At 41.2% G+C, this 13,176-nt stretch overlaps 1 protein-coding gene across 1 annotated transcript in view; it reads right to left on the reverse strand.

Moving 5' to 3' along the window:
* Positions 1 to 10,735: 10,735 nt before the first annotated feature.
* SOAT1 (sterol O-acyltransferase 1) overlaps positions 10,736 to 13,176 on the reverse strand; it is a 60,813-nt gene continuing 58,372 nt past the window's right edge. Inside the window, exon 16 of the mRNA XM_514030.6 lies at positions 10,736 to 11,727. Coding sequence (XP_514030.2) covers positions 11,671 to 11,727 — 57 coding nt within the window. The 3' untranslated portion in view covers positions 10,736 to 11,670. The remainder of the gene's footprint in view (positions 11,728 to 13,176) is intronic.

Consider the following 13,176-nt stretch of genomic DNA (forward strand, 5'->3'; position numbering starts at 1 on the left):
CAGGTTCAAGCGATTCTCCTGCCTCAGCCTCCCGAGGGACTACAGGCGGGGGCCACCATGCCCGGCTAATTTTTGTATTTTTAGTAGAGACGGGGTTTCACCATATTGGCCAGGCTGGTCTCAAACTCCTGACCGCGCCCGCCTCGGCCTTCCAAAGTGCTGGGATCATAGGCGTGAGCCACTGCGCCCGGACGCTTTGCATATTTTTCTAAAAGCCAAACTCAGGGGGATGTTGGGTAATAAGAAACGCTGGGTCCCTTATTGGGTAAGCCGTCCAGTGCTTTACATTTCGGTCACGTCTTCCTTGGACCCTTAAATGCCTCCCCCCAGAGCACAAGGAAGGCCTCCTGGGCCCAGATTTTTCAGCCCCTGGGGGCAGGGAAGGAGGATTGAGCTTAGGTGGAACCAGCTCAGGTATAATTGTCGGGGCTTCTGGCGTGAAAACCTGCCCTCAGGAAAGAATACCATCAGCGGCTGGTGGCTCACGCCTGTAATCACAGCACTTTCTTAGGCCGAGGCCGGTGGATCACGAGGTCAGGAGTTCGAGACCAGACTGACCAACATGGTGAAACCCCGTCTCTACTAAAAACACAAAAATTAGCCAAGAGAGGTGGCGCGCGCCTGTAATCCCAGCTACTCAGGAGGTTGAAGCAGGAGATTCGCTTGAACCGGGGAGGCAAGGGTTGCGGTGAGCCGAGATGGCGCCACCGCACTCCAGCCTGGGCAACAGAACGAGACTCCGTCTCAAAAAAAAAAAAAAAAAAAAAAAAGAGTATCATCAGAGCCTTCGCACTGCACTGAGGCTCGGTTCGGTGAGGGATCATTTCTTTTCTTTTCTTTTTTGAGACGGAGTTTCACTCTTGTTGCCCAGGCTGGAGTGCAATGGCGCGATCTCGGCTCACCGCAACCTCCGCCTCCCAGGTTCAAGCGATTCTCCTGCCTCAGCCTCCCTAGTAGCTGGGATTACAGGCATGCGCCACCACGCCCAGCTAAATTTGTATTTTTAGTAGAGACGGGGTTTCTCCATGTTGGTCAGGCTGGTCTCGAACTCCCGACCTCAGGTGATCCACCCGCCGCGGACTCCCAAAGTGCTGGGATTACAGGCATGAGCCGGATCGTTTCATATTAAGGCAGAGATTTAGTGCCAAATAATGAACCGCTGGGAGAAGCCCAGCGTCTAGTTGCTTCCAGACAGGGAGGAAACTTTATCTTATTCAATCACCATATTCCTTAGCACCAAGTACAGTGCCTGGACAAACATGAAAATCTGTTGGACAGTTCTCTTCTGTGTTGACAGAATTACGGCTATTTTCTGGTTTTGAGAGTAATAGCTGTGAGAAATTCGAGCAAAGGGTTCAAAACAAGTCTACGTGGTCCCTTTGAACTCTTCCGATCAAACATGTTGGGTGTGTTAGCATTTTAGCCTTTTAGCCTTATCTCCCGTTACCCTAATTTTTCAAAGAATTAAAATACACACAATAGCATTATAGAGCACACAAAGTTATCCATCTTTTGTATTCTTAACCTAGTTCAAAAAAATCCAAGTACAGTATTAAGAAAGCAGATAGAAATAAGTGAACACATTCTAGAAAAACACATAAAGTATAATCTAAAGGATTTAGGAAGTGATTAGATCTGTGAGACATCAAAGGTCTCTTTTCTGTCTTGTGCTGTGGTATGGTGATCATACATAATGTCAGAGGAGTTTGAACCATAGCAACTCCATCTTGAATAGGCACTGGGTAAAATAAGGCTGAAACCTACTTGGCTGCGTTCCCAGATGGTTAAGGCATTCTAAGTCACAGGATGAGATAGCAGGTCATAAAGACCCTGCTGATAAAACAGGTCGCAGTAAAGAAGCCGGCTAAAACCCACCAAAACCTAGATGGCCACGAGAGTGACCTCTGGTCGTCCTCACTGCTATACTCCCACCAGCGCCATGACAGTTTACAAATACCATGGGAATGTCGGGAAGTTACCCTTTATGGTCTGAAAAGGGGAAGAATGAATAATCCACCCCTTGTTTAGCATATCATCAAGAAATAACCATAAAAATGGGTAACCAGCAACCCTCAGGGCTGCTCTATGGAGTAGCCATTCTTTTTTTATTTTCCTAATAAACTTGCTTTGCACTGTGGACTCGCCCTGAATTCTTTCTTGTGCAAGATCTAAGAACTCTCTCTTGGGGTCTGAATCTGAACCCCATTTCCTGTAACAATACCATTTACTAAGACTGGAAACAAAGGAGGAAGACCAGATTTGGAGGAGGGCTTTGGAGAAGGATACGTTTAGGACTGTGGATATATTAAGTTTGCAGTAAGATTGAGATATCTGGATGGGAATGAGAAGTAACTATTTGATTATACATTAATATATGGGTCTGAAGCTCTCGGCAAAGGCCTACGTTAAAGTTGAACGGATGAGGCAGGGCGTGGTGGCTCATGCCTGTAATCCCAGCACTTTGGGAGGCTGAGGTGGGCAGATCATTTGAGGTCAGATAGAGACCAGCCTGATCAACATGGTGAAACCCTGTCCCTACCAAATACAAATACCAAATACAAAAATTAGCCTGGCATGGTGGCACATGCCTGTAGTCCCAGCTACTCAGGAGGCTGAGGCAGGAGAATCGCTTGAACCCGGGAGGTGGAGGTTGCAGCACCATCGCACTCCATTCTGGGCGACAAGAGTGAAACTCCCTCTCAAAAAAAAAGTTGGATGAATGGCTGGGTGTGGTGGCTCAAGCCGGAGTCATCCCAGCACTTTGAGAGGCTTATGCTAGAGGATGGCTTGAGGCCAGGAATTCGAGACCAGCTTGGACAACGTGGCAAGACCCCATCTCTACAAAACAAAACGAAAAAAGTTAATAGATGAGGCATAAACAAAAACAGTACAATAAGACTATAACTATCAAAAAATACAATTGCTACTTATAGGGTAACTCCTCTCCTAATTTTTAATTATACCAAGAGAATCCTAAAATGGAATAAAGTAAAATACTATTAAGGTCTTTGATGGAAAATACCATAGCAAAATGTAAGCTGAGTAGGTAAGAATCTTCCTAAACAGAAAACCTCAAGATGTGTAAAAGTGATGGTCAGAGTCGATTTTTTTTTTTTTCTCTTGAGATGGAGTCTGGCTCTGTCACCCAGGCTGGAGTGCAGTGGCGTGATTTTGGCTCACTGCAACCTCTGCCTCCTGGGTTCAAATGATTCTCTGGAGCCTCGGCCTCCTGAGTAGCTGGGATTACAGGCACCCGCCACCATGCCCAGCTAATTTTTATATTTTTAGTAGAGAGGGGATTTCACCATGTTGGCCAGGCTAGTCTTGAACTCCTGACCTCAGGTGATCTGCCCGCCTTGGCCTCCCAAAGTGGTGGGAATACAGGCATGAGCCACCATGCCTGGCCTATCAACTCATTTTCTAACTGCGTGGTCAGGGATTTATAAACACATCTGCAGGCACTTAGAGCATGCAAAGCTCCCTAAAGGAATCTGCAGGGGAAGTGGGCCAGTGTTTGTATTTAATGCAGCTAAAAAAAGAAGGTACCAATTAGAAACTTCCATTTTTTTTCTTCCTATTATTTTTAACAGAGTCTCACTCTGTCACTCAGGCTGGAGTGCAGCGGTGCGATCTAGGCTCACCACCTCTCAGGTTCAAGCAATTCTCCTGCCTCAGCCTCCTGAATAGCTGGGATTACAGGCACGTGCCACCATGCCCTGCTAATTTTTGTATTTTTAGTAGAGTTGGGGTTTCACCATGTTGGCCAGGCTGGTCTCAAACTCCTGACCTCAAGTGATAAGCCCACCTCAGCCTCCCAAAGTGCTGGGATCACAGGTGTGAGCCACCACACGGGGCCTCCAGTTAGCAACTTTTAAAAGCAGACACTGAGAAGGAAATCTAGGCACTACTCAGCCAAACACTTTCCAAGGGAAACAGTAGCTTCTAGTATTGCTTCCACCCAAGAAGGGCATCCCTAAAACTGAATGATGTCTGACTTTATCATTCAGTTCACACACAGGCATGCCTACAGGAAGAAATATGCTTTTGTATTGTTCATGTGTCTTCAGTGCATGGCATAGTATCTGACAAATGATTATGCAGTCTGTGAGAATAAATTCATCTTTCTCATTGTACACTAAGTTGGGCTTCTACAGAGCAAATTCAATGATCATGCCAACCTTGAGGATGCTACTGAGTGATTTCTCATAGTAAATTTACCAAGTTATATGTTTTATAAATCAGATGCATGAATTTGGTTGAGTCCAAATGATAGCTATCCAAGCCTAAAGTGACACAACTCTATGCTTTCATAAATTCATCAGAAAAATTCCAACACTATGGCTTTCCCCCTAGCAGCAATGAACAACAGCCACTGGGTCCAAGAAACAGGGGCAGAGTTAACTTCTGAAAGGATTTCCCCTTTCCCACTCCTTTGGCACTGCAGAGCCAGGTGGGTATAGCTAGATCATCAAGAGTAACTAGAGAGTATTCCTTGACTGTTGCTATCATATGTGCTTCCACCAACAAAGTGTTGCAATGTCAAGTAGTCCTCATAATAGGCTCCTATTACGAGTAGATTCTTTGGAGAAAGGGCATCTTCATCTGAGCTGCCATAACAGAATACCTGGGACTGGGTAATTTATAAAGAAGAGAAATTTGGCTGAGTGCAGTGTCTCATGCCTGTAATCCCAGCACTTTGGTAGGCCGAGGCGGGTTGATCACTTGAGGTCAGGAGTTCAAGACCATACTGGCCAACATGGTGAAACCCCGTCTCTACTAAAAATACAAAAATTAGCTGGGCATGGTGGCCGGCACCTGTAATCCCAGCTACTCAGGAGGCTGAGGCAGGAGAATCTTGTAAAGCTGGGAGGTGGAGGCTGCAGTGAGCCCACATCACACCACACACTCCAGCCTGGGCGACAGAACGAGACACTGTCTCCAAAAAATAGGCTCTGCCTCAGTAACAGCACATTGGCAATACCTGAATTTTGGAGGAGACACATTCAAACGATAGCAGGAGGAAGCAACCCTATCTTGCTCCAAAACTGGTTTCCCTTAGTCTTAAGAGGCATACCTCCTAGCCAACCGCTTTTCACCTTTCATTAAAAACCTAAAGTCCATTTCTACCCATCGGAGGTAGAGCAATGCTTTCTTAGATACCTTCACAGGTTTTTGTTTTGTTTTTGAGACGGAGTCTCACTCTGCCGCCCAGGCTGAAGTGCAGAAGCATGATCTTGGCTCACTGTAACCTCCACCTCCCAGATTCAAGCGATTCTCATGCCTCTGCCACCCAAGTAGCTGGGGTTACAGGTGTGCGCCACCAAGCCCAGCTGATTTTTGTATTTTTAATAGAGACAGGGTTTTATCATGTTGGCCAGGCTGGTCTCGAACACCCAAGCTCAAGTGATCCACCTGCCTCAGCCTCCCAAAGTGCTGGGATTACAGGCGTAAGCCACCACACCAGGCCCCTTCACAGGTTTTAAAAGGCCAAGAGCAAAAGGAATTAAGCAACAAATAACGGACTCAAGAGAGAGTGAGGCGGCAGAAGAGTCACTGTCACTGCATTTCTTGATGCAAATACAAAGTCACAATTGGGCCCCACAATTTATTTGTAACCTTTAACACAGTTCTCCTTCATTAGACTGGACAAGAAAGTCCTGGTCAGTTGTTTGCCTTCTCTTTTGGCTATATTCAGTATATAAAGTTGCCTGGTATCAAGATGAACAGCATTTATGAACATGAACCATAGAGTTAATACTGAACACACTTGAAGTTACTTTTAAAAGAGACTTGGTTTCTGGCCGGGTGCAGTGGCTCATGCCTGTATTCCAGCACTTTGGGAGGCCGAGGCGGGTGAATGACCTGAGGTCAGGAGTTCAAGACCAGCCTGGGCAATATGGCGAAACTCCATCTCTACTAAAAAATACAAAAATTAGCCAGACATGTGATGTGTGCCTGTAATCCCAGCTACTGGGGAGGCTGAGGCAGGAGAATCGCTTGAACCTAGGAAGGGGAGGTTGCAGTAAGCTGAGATCACACCGCTGTACTCTGGCCTGGGCAACAGAATGAGACTGTCTCAAAGACATAAAAAAATAAAAAATAGACTAGGTTTTTCCAAATATATTTATCACATTTACATGTGCAGTATTTTGCCTTTTTTGTATATTTTTAAGTTAAAAAAAATTTTTTTTTGAGACAGAATCTCGCTCTGTTACCCAGGCTGGAGTGCAGTGGCGCGATCTCGGCTCACTGCAACCTCTGCCTCCCGGATTCAAGCAATTCTCCTGCCTCAGCCTCCCAAGTAGCTGGGATTACAGATATATGCCACCATGCCTGGCTAATTTTTTTGTATTTTTAGTAAAGACGAGGTTTCACCATATTGGCCAGGCTGGTCTCGAACTCCTGACCTTGTGATCCACCCACCTCAACCTCCCAACGTGCTGGGATTACAGGCGTGAGCTACCGCGCCCGGCCTAAAAATTTTTAAGTTAATGCTAATACAATTCATACTAAACAAAGTATTGGTACCAGTGATCAGACAAGGACTTGCAGGGGGCAGAGGGAATAGCAATTCAGGAAAGTAACATACAAGAATGAATCAGAAAAGACATCTTTCACTATAGAAAAACCTTTAATAACAACTTCAGATTTACATGACCCTTCTGGTGCTCAGAACACTATGGATTAACACACACACTGGAAAGATACAGACACAGGAATCTGCTGCATTACCCCAAATGGCAAAGTCTTGACTGGGGCTTCAGCTCCTTTCCCAATCCAAAATTGGCACCTTTTTCCATGGAAATTCAAACTTCATCTCTAAATGATGGGGTACATGAACTGTCTGTTTCAAAAGTATTTAAAAACAAACAGGAAGTACAGCTTCCATTTCATTAAGAAAACACCACCACAAGACATGGTGCAGTATCTACTAGCTTAAAGTTTATCACTCCATTAGGGCTTATTGACAGCAGAAATGTGAATGTAGTAATGTAGAAATAAGGAAGAGAGCACTTAAGAAAAAAACAGTACAGAAGAAGTTTTAGAGTTTTTTAAACTTTAATAATATGCTTGACTAATATAGTCAAAAGTGATATGCACTCGTGAAATTAACCCATTTTCTGAAGTCCAAATTAGCTATTAAAGTCTTTTTTTTTTTTTTTTTTACCAAAAACATATAAGGATTTAGTACACTATATAGATTACATAGCTTTCCTACCAACCTAAAGCTTATCAACTTTATTATTGTCTACTGATTTTCAAACTAGGCATTAAATTTAGGGTGGGAAAGAAGTGATACACTCTGTTTCAACTAGGGTGGTTGCGTATTATCCTCTCTTTAAACCGGGCTTATATGTAATTTTTTTTTTTGAGACAGGGTCTCGCTCTGTTGCCCATGGCTCTGAAATGGAGGGAACTGGGACATAAATGTTTTGAGGAATTAAGTGGTGTGATCACAGGTCACAGGTCATTGAAGCCTCCATCTCCCGGCTTGAAGCCGTCTTCCCACCTCAGCCCACTGAGTAGCTGAGACTACAGGCGTGCACCACCACGCCTGGCTAATTTTTGTATTTTTTGTAGTGACAGGGTTTTGCTATGTTGCCCAGGCTGGTCTCAAACTTCTGAGCTCAAGCAATCCTCCTGCCTTGGCCTCCCAAAGTACTGGGATTAAAGGCATGAGCCACTACACCCAGCTATATGTAACATTTTATTTCAACAGAGGGCCAACACTGTATTACCTGACAGAAACTTTAATAATGATACAAAAGTCAAATCCTTATATAAACTTCACCCAAAACATTCACTTTGGCCGGGAGCGTGGCTCATGCCTATAATCCCAGCACTTTGGGAGGCTGAGGCTGGCAGATCATGAGGTCAGGAGTTCGAGACCAGCCTGACCATCATGGTGAAACCCCATCTCTACTAAAAACACAAACATTAGCTGGGCATGGTGGCAGGCACCTGTAATGCCAGCTACTCGGGAGGCTGAGGCAGGAGAATCGCTTGAACCCAGGAGGCAGAGGTTGCAGTGAGCTGAGATCACACCACTGCACTCCAGCCTGGTGACTGAGACTCCGTCTCAAAACAAACAAACAAACAAAAAACATTCACTTTATTCCTCAAAACATTTATGTCCAGTTCCCTCCATTTCAGAGCCATAAAGCCTAGAGATAAGATACATAAAATACCCAGAACAGACCTTTGTGTGTATACAGTGTATGTGTACATACCATATGTAGCATTGTTATGTAGTATTACATAAATTACATGAAATTTTGCATAAGATTAGTAAGCAAGTCACTGAAACTTTATTAACAATAAGTATGGGCTTGGCATGGTGGCTCATGCCTGTAATCCCAAAGCTTTCAGCAGTGGGAGGTTTGCTTGAGGTGAAGAGTTTGAGACCAGCCTGGGCAACATAGTGAGACCCCCATCTCTAAAAAAAAAAAAACAAATAAATTAGCTGGGTATGGTGGTAGGCACTTGTAGTTCTAGGTATTCCAGAGCACTATTTGAGTCCAGGAGTTTGAGACTGCAGTGAGCTATGATCACGCTACTACCAGCCTGGGCAACAGAGTGAGACCCTGTCTCTTTAAAAACAAAAACAAAGTATGAGCTATCTTCCATTAAAAAACTGATTCTGGAGCAAGGAGCCAGGAGCCGTGGCTCACACCTGTAATCCCAGCACTTTGAGAGGCTGAGGCAAATAGATCCCTTGACTCCAGGAGTTTGAGACCAGCCTGAGCAACATGGTAAAACCCCATCTGTACAAGAAAAATAAAACTGGCCTGGGCGACAGAACAAGACTCTGTCTTAAAAAAAAAAAAAAAAAAAAAAAAAAGGCAGCCTCAGTTTTCTAATTAAATTCTAACATGAGGCAAGCAACTTTACCTGCAAAGTTTTAGTATGTGAATCTACCAACAAACAAAACAAAATTGCATTTTGCATCATTATCCAAGATTGAGAATAAAAGGATCTAACAAATTTATCCTCACACATAAAGGTACTAGAAGGTCAGTTAGAGATCTAATGAGAAAGTGATATACATACTACATAATTGTTCTGTTGGTTAATATGCCCAAAATAATAGTTACTATCATTACATCTTACAGAAACAAAAACTTTAAGCTTATTACTTTTCAGAAGGAAAAAAGTATCCTATAACTGAAAATAATTTTCGCCACAATAGCAAAATAGAAAAAATAAATCTTCCTGAAATATTAGCAAGAGATTTTAGTTTTTATTTGTTTAAAGAGTATAGGTGGTGGTTTCAAGAAAAGACTTTTGCTAAAAGCAGCTAGCAATAAGATTATGGCTATCAAACCAGTTTCTTTCATAGAAAGTGACCATTCCTTGAAGTGCTACTGTTTTTGAAAGTTTCTTAGAACAGTCTCAGCATTCTAAACAGTCTGTAGTTCTACATATTTGTTGTTGCAATCTTGGGCAGGAAAATCACTAATAACAGGAAACAGAGGCCGGGCACGGTGGCTAACGCCTGTCTTCCCAGCACTTTGGGAGGCTGAGGTGGGCAGATCACAAGGTCAGGAGTTTGAGACCAGCCTGACCAACATGGTGAAACCCCATCTCTACTAAAAATACAAAAATTAGCCAGGCGTGGCCCTGTAATACCAGCTACTCAGGAGGCTGAGGCAGGAGAATAGCTTGAACCAGGGAGGCAGAGGTTGCAGTGAGCTGAGTTCACGCCATTGCACTCCAGCCTGGGCGACAGAGCAAGACTCTGTCTCAAAAACAAACAAACAAACAAACAAACAGGAAGCAGAGAGCTTTTTGAAAAATAGCCTTGATCAATCCAACAAATACAGTATTCAGAAACACTACAGAGCAACAAAGTCTTCTCATAAGAGTCATATTTATAGTATTTCTTAACAGAAATATAAACCTAAGAATTCCATTCTCTAGATTCAAAAGATTGGCTTGCTCATAACCAGGTCTCAGCGCAATCTGTCCCCAATATATTTAAAATGCAGTTATAAATTCAAGAGACTGATTTGTTTTAATTTTAAGAAAAATGTCAAGAATTACAAGCCATATTAAAGCAAACTAGTTAGGAGGTTATGATTCCATTACAATTACAATACTGTTGTGCAGAACATTACTGCGGGAACATGCAGAGTACCTTTTTAAAAATAACTTCCCTTGAGTGTATTTGTTTCCGTTGAAGTTGGATTTAATGTTTGAAAATTACCTAAACTCATCTGGACCAGTGGTATCGTGAGTAAGATACGTGATTAAGCTGGATACTTGTGGTTCAAATTAAGTTGTGACTATTAAGAAACTCTACTTACCTTCTTGTGAGACTCAAACTGACTTTAAAACAATTCCAAACAATACCAAGAGAGCCTCTCAAGTGGCTGTTCCAAGTAACAACTATCATTTAAATAATTCATAAATCTTACTTTGAGTGGAAAGTTGAACTACATGGTCTCTGATACCCCTTCCAATGCTCAATCTTTACAATCATACCTCATACATACAAATAATTCGTACACACATTGTATTAGAAATGGGCATCTTATAAAATGGAAGTATTACATAATAGAGTACATTTCCTTGAAACTAATCACATATTAATTTATTCCACCTAAAAACATACTACCATTAAAAGTATAACTGAGCAAATGCAGAAGCCAGCTTCTGGATTCTTAATGATCACTTTAATATGAGTGGAGGTGATTAATACTTATGTTACTAATATAATTAGTCTGCAAAATAATTCAAGAGAAGTCAATATTTATTAGACAATAAAATAATTGTTCCAAAGGATATTTCTAAATAACTTCAAAGAAGTTACCATAAAGTTAAAAAGGAATATCTTCCATGTTAAGTTTGTGATAAAATAATTTAAACACATGATTGACTCTACAAATCTTTTTTACAAATTACTTCAGAAGTTATAAGAGGAAATGTTTTTCTTTTTCCTCTGCTATCTCTTATTTTTTCCTTCCTACTTCTGATCCCCTTAATATACAATATTATTGATGTAAACTCAAGAATTCATGGTAAAAGGCATCTTTTTGCTTCACAGAAATCATGACCTATAGAGAAAACAAGGTAAAAACTAAGGAAAACTGAACATTGAACTTTTTTCAAAAAAATTACAAAATAGGATGTATAACATTATCTTTGGAAAACAGACATTTTCTTTCTACTAGAAATAGCAAAAATCATTCTACATTTTTTCTTCCCCAATTGCATGTTCAATTAGCATACATTCCAACAGTGTGCATGAAAAAATTTCTAAGCCAGAGGTATTTAAGTGATTTCTTCCTAAGTGTTTTGGCTAATTCAGTGGCCAAGAAACTATGATGTTTATTCTCTGATTGGACGGAGTCAAGAAACAAAACAGATATAATTACCAAGGGATAAAGCTGATATGACCCAGCAACAATCTGTCATTACTTCAGCTGTTAGTCGGCCTTCTCCCCCTACCCAGCCCCACAAAAAAAGTTCTGCTCTGCTTAAGTGTACAAGACTCCAGTGAACTTCCAACAGTTTGGCTTCAAGTGACCTAGGAATGGAGTGAGTCATCTGTAAAGCCTGGAGTGGTCCAAATAACACAGATAACTTCAGTAACAACTGGAAACAGCTGGCTCCAAATCAGGGAGCTACCCAATCTTCAGTGACAAGGAGGAAACAAAGTCCAAGCTTCTAAAACACGTAACGACAAGTCCAGGAACGTGGCCGGACATAATCCAAAAATGTGGGCTGCAGTGGGGAAAAATAAGAATGGAAAAATAATTTGTGTACAGAGTAGAGGAGGTGTGGAGATAGGCAGGGATGTTAATATGATACATTGTACATCTCTAAAATGCCTCCCACCATTTCAACAACCCTCAAGGTATAAGCAGCTCACTAATTCAAAAGATGTTCAGTACTTTTATCTATAACACAGATTTATTCAATTAGGTGCTTCACATAAAGCTTTTAAAGTCCAGTAAACTATACACAATTGTGTGGAGTTTGACCAGTTTCTAAATAGGCACTATCTCTTTCTGTATCTTTATTTTAGCACAGCCCTACTTTTAGTACCTTAAAATCTAAATGGTGGTTAAGGACGACAAATATATATATATATATATATATATATATATATATATAAAACCACCATTTAGATTTTAAGGTACTAAATATTAGTATATATTAGTAAATGTATAAATATAAATATGTATTATATATACACATATAAATGACTAATATATACATAAATGACATATATATAAAAATGACTGATACAAGGTTTAAAATTACTGAACTATCAAAGGAGGAGCAAATGAAGCACTACAAAAGTTCAGAAATAGGAAAGAGAGGGAAGCAAGCATTTGAAAAATCATCATGGAAGATGTGGCATCCAAACTGGATTTTGATAGGAGAATAAAATCTGACATGTGGAATCCAGGTGACCAGGGACAGTCAAGAGCAATTACTTCAGATGAACAAAGGAGATTAATATGAAATAAAGAGGGAGAGTTGAGGCAGCCTAACAGACATAGGGTACACAGAAAGAGGGGAAGCTTTGGAGAGGAAACTGATTAATTTCATTATGGACATCTTCAGTTACAGATGCCTATGAGAAATACCCAGGATATAAATCAAGAAGGCATCCCCTCCAAACCTGGAAGGTTGTAGGGATTGAATGAATTATTAGTAGGGCCACCAAATTTAGCAAATACAAGTACAGGATGCCGAGATGAACTTGAGACAAATAGCTCTATCTGCCATATTTTTTGTAATTTACTGAAAAAAGCAGAATATAGGACATTTGGGGTGTTCTAAGAAACCCAATACAGGAGGCAGGACAAAAATGTTAAATACAGGACATACCCTATATGCACAAAAAACCTGGAAATCCTACTTCTTAGGGTGTTTCCATCATGAAATTCTATCCATAACTATAAGCAGTACTTTCAGCTAGTGCTAGTAGATCTAATTAACCAGATCACATCAATTAAATTAACCAGAGTGTTTGCTGGGAAATTTCTATGTCCTATACTGTGTTACTTGAAAATAAAATTCTTAAAAAAAAAAAAAAAAGCCATCCTCCTAAAATCTGTACCCATGTATAGCTAAAAACTAAAGTCCTAAGAATAAATGAAACCTGAATTACCAAAAACAAAAATAGAATCAAGAGAAATGGAAGGATCTCAGTGTTGCCCA

This window comes from Pan troglodytes, chromosome 1 (assembly GCF_028858775.2).
Source record: "Pan troglodytes isolate AG18354 chromosome 1, NHGRI_mPanTro3-v2.0_pri, whole genome shotgun sequence".
In the NCBI taxonomy this organism is placed as follows: Eukaryota; Metazoa; Chordata; class Mammalia; order Primates; family Hominidae; genus Pan; species Pan troglodytes.